The 16,021-nt window shown below is 36.9% G+C and overlaps 1 protein-coding gene across 4 annotated transcripts in view; it reads right to left on the reverse strand.

The window, feature by feature from the left end:
- The window catches only part of MDFIC (MyoD family inhibitor domain containing), a 47,777-nt gene that overhangs the window by 21,445 nt on the left and 10,311 nt on the right, over positions 1-16,021 (reverse strand). For all 4 annotated transcript variants that reach the window (XM_015853769.2, XM_015853796.2, XM_015853788.2 and 1 more), the window contains exon 3: positions 14,028-14,159. In XM_015853769.2, coding sequence (XP_015709255.1) covers positions 14,028-14,159 — 132 coding nt within the window. The remainder of the gene's footprint in view (positions 1-14,027; positions 14,160-16,021) is intronic.

The raw sequence follows: 16,021 nt of genomic DNA on the forward strand, positions 1-16,021 counted from the left end.
CACAGGGAAGCATGAAAAGGGCCGGCAGCCAGAGGTTTACAAAGTTGATAGGCAACTGAACACGTGGAGTGAATTTCTGTATTTACAAATCCTCTTCCCTGAAGTGTTTTCTCAAAATGAAGAAATGCCTGCTGATTCTTTTAATGACAACAACATCCAATTTTTCATCGTTGCTGGATTGAGTAAAGCCTTCACATTTTTTTAATTACCTGTCAACTAACAGCTATCTCAAAACTCCAAACATCCTTTTGTCTTCTAATTACCATTAGGTTATCAGCAAATTCTGCTTCTTTATCATCCACAAATCTTGCCACCATTAGCAGAGTTTTTTGGTGAGACTGAAAATATCAGCATCTATAATAAACTTTGCAGACGATACAAAATTCTTTCTAGAACATAACACAGAAATAAAAACGATTCACATAATGCAGTGATTGTTCTGCTGCATCTACATAAAGTGGGACACAGCTCTCTGCAGAATCACGAGAACAACAGCTGTAGCTTGCTATAAAAAATCCTCAAGAACCCAAACACAAAACAGGCCATTACAGGTAACAAGCACTTGGATTTCTGGGAGATAGATTTCTATATAAAGCTGTGTTCAAAAGTAGGAAATTTTACTTCAAGCTTTCCCTTTAAAACAATTATCCACCCATTTTCTACCTCATATGTTATGCTAGGGAACTGGAAAAGAACTTACAGAGTATTTACTCTTACGTATCACGGCATTCCAACTACTTACAGAGTGGAAGTCATGGCAGAGACATGTACAATGCCAGATTAATTTATGGTGATTTTTTTCTATGTAGGTAAAATGCTTATGTATTTCTTCTTATGTTTTCCACACAGCTTACTTAGAGGCATAACGATTTAGTTTATTTTTTTGTTGTTCCTGTTAAATGTTGTTTTTTAAGGAGTGGTGACATAAAAACTGGATATGAAAACAAAATGATACACAAAATAAGAATCAGGTAACTAGTTTTTTGTTATTTCTGAAGTGGCAAAAGTGATTTATTCCCTGACCATAAATAATTGGTAATTCAGTAAGCATAAAGGCATTCCCCAAAGCTATAAAGGATACAAAGGGGTGCAAAACCAACACAATCCCATCTCACTGAGGAACAGCACTGTTTGCTTCTGGAGCTCTAATTTTGAAAAGAAGGTTAATTAACCACCAGACGCAAAAAAAAAAAAATAATAAAATCCAAGCTATTGGCATCACAATCACAGCACTTAGGCAATTAGGACATATTACAACATATGGTTATAACAATGCATAAAGGTGCACAGGAGTCCCATGAAACTAATGCATTAAATCAAATATTTGGAAGAGTTTTGATGCCTCTCACCATTGTGTTACTTGTTCCCAAATCAAACAAACTTCAAAGAGAAGCTACAAACAACAGGATATATCTTGCTGGGTTTTGCTTCATAAGCGGCACAACAGGATGTATCAGACAGGAGAGATAACCTGAATGTCATTAATAGCCACAGGCTGTACCAGTGCACAAACAGGTCCTCTTGGCTCCAGCATCTTCTACTCCCTTCCTCCAAAGGCCAACAACCACAGACACACTAGTCATTGTTGAACTATGGGAAAGAAGATGGAATGGTGAGGCAAAGAGCAGAGCTGGCTTCACAGCCAAGCCCTCTCAGCACTCACCTTTGAGAGAGAAACACCCAAAGGTCGGGTTTATTCACCACTGACCCTACAAACAAAATTTCCTAAGACTCCAAAAAGTGTTGCAGCTCAGATGTCTCTAGCCCTTGCTCTTACTGCTTTGTCTTGAATCATCTCTATAATTCTAAACACTTCACAGTACTGCTATCAACAAAATTAACGAGATGCAGAAGGAAAGATATAGGAGTAAAAACAAGACAACAAAAAAAAGAATGGAGAATGTGAAAAGGTGGTGAGTAAGGCAAGGAAACAAAAGATTGTTACAAAAATAGTAACATATAAATTGGTATCTGATATTCTGACCTCTCTGCTGCACTCCCTGTGCTATTATTTCTAGCAATCTAGAGCTGATGTAAGGTTTGGCATCAGCTATTGAGTACCAGAAATCCAAAGGAAGAAAGAAGTAAAGCACAGCAGCGAGGAGAACAAAACAGGAGAAGCAAATGGGCAGTAGCCAAAAGGAACATGCAAAAACTTGGGATTTTACATTACTAAGCCAACAGCAGGGCAAAAACATCAAAAGGAGCAGATAGTAAACACCCAGAAGAAGACAGCACTGGAGGCAAAGAGTAGAGGAAAGGGAAAAATACAGGATGAGATGAGCCCCTTTGGTCTGTGAGGGCAGAAAAGAAGAAAAAATGTAAGTAAAATCCACTAGAGATGAAGCATTTGCTACAAACTTTACACATAAGGAAAGAATTAAATGATAAGCCATTCATCGATAAGCAATGAAATAAAATGAAGATCGTACTTGCACAGTGATTCAGATAGAGTTCAAACAACAGTTTGCCTTATGCTAAAGGTCAGAGAGGCTCCAGGAGCCTAGGCCAGCAATCAGACACATTCAGCAACAAATGAATGATGGAAAATGGAAATCCTATGTCAGCAGCAACTGGATGTGAGATGCACAAGAATACTTAAGTTAGTCTTTTCTACAGAGTGGTTGATTAAGAAAGTGACTGTCAGTGAGAAAAAAAAAGTGGAAACACAGCAGAATGTACCAGGTGTCCAGTTCCCAGCCCAGAGAAAACAAAATCGGAGGAGAAAGAGGAGCAAGATGTATCTGCACAGTGTCTGCATTTCTGCCTGCTGCTCATGCACACAGCCCTTACAGAAGAGCAAATGTCAGAGTGCCTGATGAAGACTGAACTTCCTGTAAAAACGATGCACTAAGTTTCCTGAAAGGAAGCCAAACATGAGCTGCTCAAACAATTCACAAGAAAGCTCTGATATCAGAGTCACACAGTTGCAAATCTGCACTGCTAAAAAAATACAGCGTCACATTAATAATCACCAGTGACAAGCACAAAAATTCAGAGAAACAGTCATACTAATTTAAAGGAGAAAGTACCAGATTGTCTGAGGGAAAAGGTAAATTGTCTTAGTTGTATAAAATCACCCATACAACTTTTTTTCATTTCACCCTGCAACTGAGCTAAAACTCTGATTCTCCTTTCTGTTCATGAAACAAGATATAAATCTCTGTGAAATTATTATGCTCAAACCATTTCAATATAGTAGAGGCCAGTAGCACTTGCAAGTCCTTATGCTACAAAATTGATTGAATAGCAGTAGAATACTGGGTTTTATCTCTAACGTACAGAAAGTGAATTTTCTTATTTCAACATGTTCAAAAGCGTTCAGCATACATGTGGAATCGTTTTCGTTCTCTATTAAATATTAAAAATACTTCTTTCAACTTATAAAACTTTATTTAGTTCACCTACTATTTAGAAATACTCCTATAGCATTTAAATTCAGATGAGGCCCATGCTTTGAATTGGGATCTTTTACGATAAAAGCTTTTCCTTTGTCTTTTATATTTCCTTTTATTTGGGGGAAAAAGAAAATTCATTTGCACACTGACCACAATTACTTTTTTTAAATAGAGTGCAGGTAGAGTAGTGAAATTTGCGCTATGTCAGCTTTATTCTCTATACTGAAAAGTACCCACTTGCATGTCTAAGAACTCTTGGTTAGAAGGTTTTGCATATAAGCAGAAGGACTCCTAAGATCAAAACAGCATTTTAAATGAAAACATTACGATTTAAAGTTAAACCAATGCTTTTTTGTCATTTCACAATTCAAGAGCTTCAGTAAGTCACAGCACACGCAGGAGCCCTTTCTTCCCCAGAAGCATCAAAAGGCCAACAGCAACCGTCATTCTACAGCAACTACACTACGTGCAAACAACCTTCCTCTGCTTTTTACAAAAGGCTTCAGTCCCACAGAAATATTCAGCAGCATCAGCAGCTCAAGTAGGATGGCCATCAACAAGCCAAACTGCTGTCTCTGTATCTTTGTGCTGTGCAGCTGTTTGGCACTGAGGGAACACCTCAGCCTCCCTCACATTTCTTGGTCCCAAGCAGGAAAGCTTTTAGGAAACAACAGAACATCTGCCAAAAGGACACAACTGCAGCGTTTTTGACAAATCCTTATCCACTCTACTAAAGTTTCATGCTATCTGCCATTTTACTTTCACTGCTACCAAAGCCTTGCCTCTAGGAATTAATGCCAGCACCCTTTTTGTTATTGTCCCTCCACCATAACAAGTTACGTATTACTGTGCCACACTGTTTTCTTCTACTATCAATAATTTTATCTTTAAATACGTCCTTTCTCTTGGCATTCTCAATTTTGAGTGTTTGTGCTTTTGTTAGAAACTACTAAGATCAAGACCAAGTTAATGCTTTTGTTTTATGAAAATTTAAATCCTATATAATAACATGACATGGGATAAGGGTGCGGTAAAGGAAATGATGCAGAGATGAGAAAAATGGCCTAGAGACAGTAAGCAGAACAAGAATGGATCATCCTTTTCTTTCTATTCATAATTTATAAAATATAGAAAAAGGGCATTGAACACAGTTTATTAAGAGTAAGAACAAACCTTCAAAATCCCTCCAATTCGGACTCTACCATGATAGCCACCACATCTCTTCCACAGATGTCAAGAATCCATATTGTTTACTTTCCTTCAAAATTACCATAATTTCTAAAGGAAAGATTTTATGATTATAACCTTCAACTGCCATTCTTTTATAGTATATGTGTAGATTATTTTTAACACTTAGTTTAAGTTTTGAGAGCAAAGTAGACCCCTGCCTGTGTAAGAGCTAAGCAAACAAGCCGTATCTCCCTTTCCACCAGGACTTGTTCCACAAATATCTGAAAAAATATTGATAATAGGGGCTATGGTTCTCACCCTATTCCAGATATCCCAGAAGAATCCCCAGTGTGGATGCAGCTATGTCAATAATAGAAGTTTTTGGCAGGCTATTTGCTGTTGTTCAACAAGTAAGCATAACAGCAGATGAGGTCTCCCCATTAGAATGCTTTGGTCACAAAGCTGTAAGAGCAGATACCACGTAATACACAAATGGTCAAAGCAAACAAACAAAATAGAAGACTTTTTTTTAAAATACAACCTGAGTTTATCAATTAAATTATAGAGAGAAGATTCCTTAGGTAGAATGATAACGTATGTATGGGAATTAGAAAATCAAGCAGACACAACGGTAAATGAAACAACAAAGGATATAACAAGCAAAGAACAAAATAAATAACCACCAACAAAATTCCTCCCTTGAAAATTCTCCTTCTGTGTTGCTTCTCCCCCCTGCATCTTTTTGAAGTTAAACACTGTTTCCTTTGTTTTAAATACGAGGCTCTCACTGAATTAAATTTTCCAAGTCTTGAGCCTGCAAAGAACAGTTTACAGAATAGCTGCGATGAGGATGGTTACGAAACATGGGGAAGAATTTTATGACTACTTCAGACTCACAGAGGTACACTACTAAACACTTTCTAGAGTGGTTTGTGTATAGTTCCACAGAAAGGTCTACTTCCATGTAAAAATATTTCTCAAAACAGAATAGCAGACAAAAGACGCATCTCTCCTAATAAATAGGTGTGCCTTCTAACCAGATTAGAGATCTCTCTTTTCAAGGATCTATTTTGGAGCTACCCAGACATGAAGGCAAGCATACTCCTGCTCTACTAAGGAACAGGCAAATGGCATGTACCGTTTCCCTGGGGCAAAAACTTGCCCTGAAGGTCAAATCTGACTCACAGGACACATATTTTATAGGCTTGCCTAACAGTTTGCTCTACTTGACTTGTCTCAAAAGCAAACTTCATAACACTTTATGCAAACATTATACAACCGTAAGTCTGAGCCATAAATCAATAAAACTCAAACTTGAGGAATCTCTGTATCAGGAAATAGCTTCTTATTTGAAATTCTGCTGTAATTAATATTAACATTGCTCAATCTTACAATTTTCTCTAAGCAAATGTTACAGTACTTACAGCTTTAAAGTAAAAACATGACAAACAAGATTCTGCATGGACTTTGAGGGAGGCAAGTTGTAAAGTAAAATTTGTCTCTTGTTTCCATGTGCCTCAATACAGGACTTGGCATTTGAAAACTCTTGTGTTAGAATGCTGCTAGAATGCTACTGCTTAGTACTCGTGATCACAAATTTCAGAAGTCACCACAGAAAACTGTATTACCAACATGCCAGAGCTCTACAGCTCACTTAGGAATACTCAAGGCCTGGGTGGCAAATATTTCATCACTTCCTCCAATCGAACCTCAGTATTTCTGGAAGCATACCTCACCAGTATAATGAGTTAACAAAACCAATATTAGAAATAGCCTGAGTGACCACAGCTGTTTGACATTTGAATGTTTTTCAAAAGGATCTTTTGGGTCTGGGTCATGATTATTTATTTATTTATTTTTAAGGGAAAACAGGAAACCAGCACAACAACATGCGAATAGGCCACAGGGCCCTGTTTTTCCTCATCCTTTACAAAAATACCTTCAGGGAAAGGGTACTTGTGGGCAGTGTAGATACTACCAGAATGCAGAGTAAGTAAGCAGCATTCAGACCTTACTTTCCTCTGGATCGCTATTTAAAGAAGAGAAATATTTAACCATAATTACTTAGCTGTGCCTTCTGATGTGACCTTAAGCCCCTCTTCATCTTTTCCTTTTATATCAGTAAATACAGCATTCAGAAGATTAGAAACTAGTTTGGCTCCCTACATTTTGAAGAATTAATTTCAGAATTTTGATGTACACACAACATGCACTACTATTTTTCAGGTGTATAAAATTGCTCTGACTGATCCTCACATGATAACAAAAATTAAACATAAAAAAATTAAAAAACAGATGTTTTGCCATGGTTTATATACAAGACATTTCTGCAAGAAAACAGGTTCCTAAAAGTACAACTTGTATGATGATACTTTCATGTACTTTGTAATTTGGTGGGGCTTCTTTTTTTTTGCTAAAACTGGCTAACTGAATACCGTTATTACTGAAAATAGCAGACTGAAACTACACTGACTCATTGCTTTTGTATTCTAACATTTCACACAGAACCCACTCAAGAGTTCTATTATTTTTCCTTTTAAGGAACCACCACAAACATATTGTATTTTTTTTCCCCTATACCAGGAGTTCATCTGGAAAAGAATATTACTCTCCACCGAGGCACAACAGCACAGGGGTTCTGAGACCATACTGATACAACAACTGAAAATATTCTGAAATTAGCATACAGTTGACTTCAGGCTAAAACACAGTCATCTTTACATTAAAGAACTTCACCTTTGTCTGGCACTGCTGATTGCCACCATTCAAACCTCTCCAGGCTCAGACCATATAGTCAAATGATGTTCTCATAGTCAAAAGTAATGTAAAACAAAAGGCTTCAGGTAATTCTGGCTACCAGTGATATGCACAACACTGCATCTTTCATGTGGTCATCTGGCACAGTGTAAAGTTCTTGCTGAAGTTTAACTACTGTTCTAAAAACTGATCAGCAGAAGCTAGAATTTTCTTTCTCAGCATGGAGTCACCACAGAGTGTGCAAACTCCTTACCAGTCACAGTCTGTCATTAACTGTACAGCTTCAAAACGTTCAACCTAGAGTCAAAGGGCAGAGGCAACATGGAAACCTTCTGCATCCTACTAATGCTGCATCAGTGACACTCAGATCACCAATGGCTTCAGAAAACAATGAAGATCCAGTTTTACGTGATGAAGGCTGTAATTGCATCTTTCTGACTAGAAATGAAAATTAATGAAAATTAAATGAAATGGTTGTGTAACAAGGAGGTGTGAAATGTCTTGGATACAAAACTTTCTCATCTGAGTCATGTCATCACAGAAATTCCAAGAGGAAACCAAAATGGCAAGAAGATGGGTACATATTCTGCAAGAAAAAAAAAAAAAACAAAAAAAACCCAACACTTCTTTCTGCAGAAATCTTCCAGGCGGAGACTGGGAAGAGGACATAATCATTATAAATTAGAACTGCAAGAGAAAATGCTTAACAGTGTCAGCAGAATCACCAAATCTGAGGTATATGTGCACCACCTACAAATTGCTGAAAATTACTGGTGTCCTGACAGTCATTTCTTATGGCTTCCTATTTGTATTTCTCAGCCTGCTGCAGGAGCTAATCCTTATTCTTCTCAGCCAAACAGGTGCATCTTCAAAGCAAATTAAATCCAAAGATCCTGAATAGGCCGTATACTTTCTGTGTGTTCTAGAGTTATCTGTTGATGCATCATAGTATTTTATCTACTTATCTTGAAAGAAATTTTTCAAAAATGCATATATTGCTTACAGTCTTACTACAACATGTTGGAATAAAAGATTAATAATAATAAAACATCAGGCTCATATTGATAAGTGTAAAAATAATTGTTTGAGGAATTTTGGAATGAAAGCAGTAGGAGATCTGCCAGGCCAGGGTAAGAGCAACATAGGATAGCTGACTGCTGGAGAAAGGATTAGAAAATCTCTCTGGGAGGGGAGTTTGTATGGAGGTGTGCTTCACACTGCATTAACTTCTACAAGCCAGATTTCTCAAAGACTTGTCTTTTTTTAAGAAGACAATATCAAATACTGCATTCCTGTATTTCAGTATTTAAGTATTGAATTGATTGAAGTCCTATTCATTCAGAGCAGCCCCCCCCCCCCCCCCCCCACTTCTTCACAGCCAGATGGAGAAAATACCTGCGTATATAAGGAACATTATGCAATCACTGCTTGAAGTAAAAGAATACACCCTTCAGACTCAGCAAGATATTTTGAATAATTTCCATTAATCTATTCTACACAACTTCTATACTCACACATCCGGTTACAATGAAAGAAGTCTGTATGTGTCATACTTTCTAACTTTGAAAAGAGCCATTTAAGTTATCTCAAGAACTGGTACTATTTTTTAGACAGTATGAACACAGTTATCTGAAATCACAACCACTGTAAGATGACTGTGCTCTATGAATTATCCAACAAAAGGTACTTTTGTGTGATTATCACATGGAACAAACAGCTATAACAACAAATTATCTACTTGTTTGCAAAAACAGCCCCAAACCCAAGCTTGCATAACTACGGAAATCACCCACATAGCCAGCTGGATAAGGGAATCTCCAAATATTAGAATTAAATAAATCACTATTATAAGTAAAAACATCCAATGTAAAATAAATAAAACAAATATATATATATGTATAAAAATCTAATTTCAGATTTTAATAAAACAAAATGCAAGAACGTACTAATAAAAGTGTGAGCATGAGAACACACAAAATTGTTTAATTCCCACAGAGCTGAATGAAGCATTTCTTTCCCTAAAGAACCACTCTTATCAGGAGGCTGCTTCCTGGAGGAGAAAGAGGCAATTGAAGCTAGGAAATGATGGATAGCAATGACCTTTCTATCTGTAAAACATGGGCATATTTTAGGTATTTAATCTTGAGAATTGGATTATTATTAATCAATTATTCATGACAATTTGAATCTATGGTAGATGTTTTTTGTTTTCTTAAATATCACATAGCTAAGGTCCTGCATGAGAACCAGAAATGAGATTAAATCCTCACAAGCAAATAGTGTTGGCACTGGCATTTTCTTCTCTCCTAAGCATTCCTTCCCCTACGTAACAGCACACACTGCCAATTACATACCCTCTACCCTCTGTAGAACTTTTTACTAAACATTCTGAAATTCACCTTTACTGCTTTTTTTTTTTTTTCTTAAAGGACAAAAATATGTTTTCTGAAGAACAAAGCAGGTCATTGTGGTAATGCAGGGCAGCAAAAACTCCTACGGTTTCATTCCTGTTGCCAATGGTTATGCTGCTGTGTGGTTTAACATTCGCTCTTTCTCACTTGCCAAAGGTGAGTGATATCAGAAGCAGAACATCTCCAGTAAAGACTACCAGATCATAAAATGAAAAGAAGAAGAAGGTGTTTGCAGATATCTAAAATACATTGCTGCAAACAAAGAAAAAGCAGATGGAGCTATGTGAGTCTAAGCACTTTTTAAAAGCAAGACCTCCATAGTGTTAAATAAAATGCAAACTATGTATGCATTTGTGAAGAGTAAGGAACAGGTCTTGACACTGCTCTGAATGAACAAAAAAAAAGCCATATGAAAAATCCAGCTATTCCAGTTTGGGGAACTACGCTGGAAAAAAGCTTGATTCTCACTGAAGTTTTAAAACTAAGGATCTGAAAAGCAATGGTCACTTCTCAAAGTCAAATTAACGCATCTAAGGAATATCTGGCAGTTCTACCAATGTTCTTTAATAACCAAATCTTCTTTAATTTACACTAAATAAATGGACCTTATTTCCAGCCTAAATGAACTTCCAGACATTCAATCTAGTTCTCCCTTTGCTGTTCTTGTCTGCTACACTTGGAGCATTTAAGCAAATTTACCAGACTTACCAGATTTCTGAATATTGAGGCATCGTGCTTCTTAGGCACTAAGCAAGTCTGAGACACAGACCTGCTGGAGTGCAGCCAGGGAGGAGCCACAATTATGATTCATGGAATGGAACACCTCTCCAATAAAGACAGGCTGAGAGAGCCGCGGTTCTCCAGCCTGGAGAAGGTGACCCGATAGCAGCCTTTTAGTATCCAAAGGGTAGCTACAAGATAGAAGGGGACAGACTCTTTAGTAGGGTCTGTGGTGACAGAACAAGTGGAAATGGCTTCAAGTTTACAGAGGGTAGATTTAGGGTAGATAGAAGGAAAATGATTTTAACAGCGAAGGTGGTAAGAACTGGAACAGGTTACCTACAGTTGTGGTTGATACCCTGTCCCTGGAGACTTTCAAGGTGAGGCTGGACAAGGCACTGAGCAGCCCGACCTATCTGTAGTTTCCCTGTTCATTGCAGGAGATTTGCATTAGATGGCCTTCAGAGGTGCCTTTCAACTCTAAGATTCGATGATACTAAGTCATTCCTTGCTAATACTGAACAGATTGAACCCCAGGAGTTTTTCCACAATAAGGCATGTTTTCAACCATTCCTGAGATATTTGTGGTTCTTCCCTGATCCTTCTCCAGCTGAACACAGTATTCCAGTAACAGTTATGAAAAGCATTAACAATTAATACTGAGAGGTAATATAAACTTTTCGACCTTATTTAGCTCTCCCTGTTTACATATAAGTACACAGTAGCCTTTTGAAGCATAGGGTTGTACTGGAAGATACTACTCTTCTATCATGACTAAAGCTCCTTTCAAAACCAATTAATTCCTTGCTTAAATAAATAATACTTACAAAAGATTAGCCATTTGACCAGAATATTATGAAAGTTTTAATTCTGAGGATAATGGATGCTCCAAAGGAGGTTATGGAAGGGGTAATTTGGGGGAAGTCTCATAATCAATAAACTTGTTAAAAAGTGGCTTGAGAAAAGGACTGTGAAGTAAAGGTGAATTGAAAGTATCGTAGTGTGGAAAATGAGTGCAGTAATTCAGCTTATTGATGTTGCCTGGTAAACTGAGTTTACAAGTGCAAATAAGAAATCATACATAATGAAGTCATTACAGAGCCTCTAACACTGGACTTCGTTGTTGGTGTGCCAGTAAAACTGACTGATTAATCTACTTCCATATAACAGCAGGATAAAACAGCTGCAAACAAGAAGAACCTTGGAAATTAAATGCTGGAACCATTTATAAAGTTAAAACTAACTAACACTAATGGATTAAGTATCAGCTGCGGGGCAGGAAAACAATCTGTATGGGAAAAAAAATGAAATCAAATCACTAGGATAGCGGTAAATAGTTGCTTAATCCTTGAGAAAACTGAAGTGTGTCCTGTCTAAAACAGCTTAAAGGAACAGCTTTAAAACACTTTTGAATAGTCAAAACACAGTTTATTCCTAACCTCAAGTTTCAATACGTGATACTCCACAAAATTTAGTCTAGTGAGGTAACAGACTTGGTCAAACCGAAGTGATTAGAGCTAAGTGCTTAAGTGGTGTCTGTGATAAACCAACTTCTCTCTGTTCTACTTCTGTTGTTCTAATTTTGGTTACCACGTAGACCTTCTGCATGCTACAAGAGAAATCTGTTCGAGTCTGATGCTATTCCTCAATTTTGACTTCTCTACTCATAAACACAGACACAAAAAAAGGAAGGAAAAAAAAAAAAAAAAAGCTGCATTAATTTCCTATTTTTCAATTTTCCCTTCCTTCTAGAAGACTTAGTTTGCTGATAGGAACACTAAAGGTTAAAAAAAAAAGTCAGAGTTGAAAGTGGTGTTTCACAACAGCTACTCAACCTCATAATAAAGCCACTATTATATACAACAATTATCAAGACAATGAGTTACAGGAACTTCCAGCTGTCACCTAAAATTTACTTTCAACAAAGGTAAACAAAGAAAAACTCCAGGAAAGGTACAATTAGGCACAGAACAGAAAAATACCTCTGAATTCTACCATGCATCTAGCCTTTATCTAGCAGATAACCTTCTCGTCCCATACAGCAGCAGCTAACTGTTGAGCCATTTCACACTTCCTTCACAACCAGGAACTTGCAAAATCTGCTGCAGACTTTTCCATACACTGAAAAATGTATGCAGTTCCTTGGTGCAGCCAATACACAACCTTGTATCAAAGAGAACAGAGGAAACACAGACTGACATACTACTGTCCTTGATTCTTTCTTCCTTCCATAGTCATAGCATTTAGAAATGCTGTTAAACCACTACCTGATAAATTTGCTTTCCCAAAGGTCTGGGACTAAGAAAGGGGGAATAAAAGTAGGAACATTCCAAAAGTAGCCAACACCACACCTACCTCCCCGCGTCCTCAACAAAAGCACCGACCAATTACTTGTACTAGGCCTACATTAATAATCCTTAGGGATTAAGGAAACTCCCAAATCAGGTAAAACCATTTTTACTGCCCATGAAGAAATACTTTTTTAATCAGTACCCTAGGGATGTAGGTATTTGTCATTATTTTGGTAATTATTTAGGACTCATTATTTTGAAATAAACCGATTATCTCCGATCTGCAAAGAAGTTCACATGCTAAGACAAAGGTCAGGAGAAGCTGATCAGACAGATTAAGAGTAAAATAAAGCCTATGACTCCAGAGAAAATGAACAATTACAACAACGGGCAAAAAAATTATGAAATTTATCTCACTGTGAATAGTGGAGTGTATGTGCAGCATAAAGAAAGACAGAAGCATGTGGTAAAACAACGATTTGAGACTGGGATCTGGAGCACCACTTCGCTTTCAGCCCATTTGCTTCCTGAATACACCCTATAATTAAGAAGAATTTTTCATGCTGCCTCTCCCTTCAACATCCGCATTCAAGAATTCACAGAATTTTAAAGTAGCATTAGCTCTGGCAACCAAAATATTCTCACCCCAGGAGAGTGCAATTGTAGATGATCTCTTGGACAACACTTTTTATGATACAAAGCACCTAAGACATAAACTAGGAATGTGGGCTTGTAAAAAAAAAAAAAAAAAAAAAAAAAAAAAAAAAAAAAAACCACCTAAAAAAACCTATAACACTTTATAATACTTTGGGTGTAAAACCTTGTCATACAGCACCCTTCTACTTTTGAGAGGACCAGCGACCTAAAGATTCACAGATTCTTTATAAAGTTACATCTGACTATCTGGAAGAAACTGCTTTCAATATGGTTCACTTCCATAACCTGAGAAATCTGAGGTGATGAGACTGAGCACAGCTGCATACTGCAGCTCACATGCCTTCTAAATGATACATATCTCACTAAAAGAATACAAAATTAAGAGTTAAAATAGTGGTCTCGTAGAGGTAAATATTATACTGCACCACACTCATCACACCGTTATTTCAAATTGTTGCTTAGAAATGCTGACAGAAGTCATTCCAGGAAATAAATTCTCAGACATGCATTACAGTTGCAAAACAATTGCATTTGACACACATTTAAGGGAGTCAACAGGCAGTATCCCCTTCACACGACCAAAGCAAGCCTAAATGGCAGCAATTTGTTCTGGAAATACTTACTTCTGATGAGGTCACCATCAGTGCGATTTCCCCAGACAGACTGCTCTTGTATCTCTGGCTGTATACTTTGGTTACTGGAAGGCTGGTTTATGTCTTTATCTCCCGCTGCAATATTCTGTTGGTCAGTTTTTTCTAAGGCAAAAGAAATGTGAGGTTATTAGTTTCTTTGGCATTTTCCTTCTGGGTGAGCAAATCTCATTTGAAAGTTAAAAACTGTAGAACATAACAGCGCAACTTTCATTAACATCTCATATATCTTTCATCGATATAGATGAAAACGTCCCTTCCTTTAAAAAAGTTTCATACAAAATAACAGTCAGCATCTTTTGTAACAACAGAGTTTATGTTCAGTTACTTTCCATGACATTTTCAGATAAAAATTTCAATCTGTCACACACACACAAAGAAAAAAACATTACTTTTTGCCTGTGTGCATGTGCCTCTGGCACATAAAAGTTTTCCATTATTTACAATACAACTTATGATTAAAGGCCAATATTTTTGAAACGTCAATGATGTCTACAATGAAGTTTATTTAACACCATGCCGTATTCTTCACTAAAAAATAAGACTGTGATTATATTCAATAGCCTGAAAGGAAAGGAAGATTTATTTTCTAACTCCATGCATATACAAGATGCAGGGAAGTCCCAGAGAATAAATTCTTATGCTTACTTTACAAGATAGCAGATATTTTTGTTTTGACGGCCTCTATATTCTCAAGCCAAGGTGAGTGACAGCTTTCATATTCACTGCTATAGAATACTAGCTTATATCACTTTCAGTGTGGACTACTTTTCAGTGCGTATACAAGATGTTATGTCTACTGTAAAACTAAAGTAAAAGAGCAACTGTTGAACAATATTAGATATCTTTTTTTCAAACTAGAACCAGTTTATAATGTATACACATATATACTTATATGTATATATATGTTACATTTATCACAATGTAATGACTACATATCCACTAGTAAAGCAATTGTTCTGGTTCTAAGATGCAGGAAATTGCTTATTTCTACTTCTACGGTTAGTTTCTTTATGTAGCCAACAGTAGTTTGACTTTAAATCCTAACTTTCTGCCTTTGTTGTCCACCCTATTAAACTGAACCACTGAACATCATTCAAAATAATATATGCCATGCTGTATATACAGCAGCACATGCCTTCAAGCACTGCTGTTCCTCTTCTATTATTTTCCACCTCTGAAATATCTGATCCTGCTGCCTACATGTTACTTATCTCTCAGTGCTCCCTCATATCACCATTTCCTCAATACCTTGTCAGTATTTCCTCAAATCCATCCTGAGATGAATAGTTTTCATCAGGATTGGTGTTAAGTTACCACACTGACTGAAAAGATACTCATCAACTTCAATGACGAATTCTGCATACTCTCCTTTATAACTTAATTTCACGTAGACACTCATCCTCTCCAAAACCAAAACCAAAACCAGATTTTCTTGAAGCTCTTCCACAGACCTCAGTCCCAAATTATTTATCCCAGATATCTATCAGACACAGATATGGCTGTATTGACGTATAATGATTTTGTCTGCGCAGCTGGGCATTAGGTGCAAATTTAACTCAATAGTGTTTGAAAAGTGCCCTGAAACAGGCTGAGTGAAAATACGTAGTGTCCTGTAGAGAGCTAGTGTAAAGAACTGCAAGCACAGTACAATCTCCTTTTCATACAGAGTAAGCTTAAAGGAGCTATTTTAAGAGATTTTGCTCTTAAACTACTTTACTGCAGTAACAACACTTGATTACAACAATATCTGCCCTGCAGCTGTAGTGCAAAACAGGAGAGTTGCTGTATACAATTTTCTTGTATAGGATACAAGTTTGCAGAGCCCTACTATTTGATGTAGTAAACAATGAACAACTGTAAAGAAAGATTAGTATTAGCATTTGTGGGGCTGTTGGTGTTCTAGATTACAATTTAATCTACAAAACTCGAAAGAGTACAGAATGCAACCAAAACATCATTATTCA

Source organism: Coturnix japonica, chromosome 1 (assembly GCF_001577835.2).
Source record: "Coturnix japonica isolate 7356 chromosome 1, Coturnix japonica 2.1, whole genome shotgun sequence".
Classification (NCBI taxonomy): domain Eukaryota; kingdom Metazoa; phylum Chordata; class Aves; order Galliformes; family Phasianidae; genus Coturnix; species Coturnix japonica.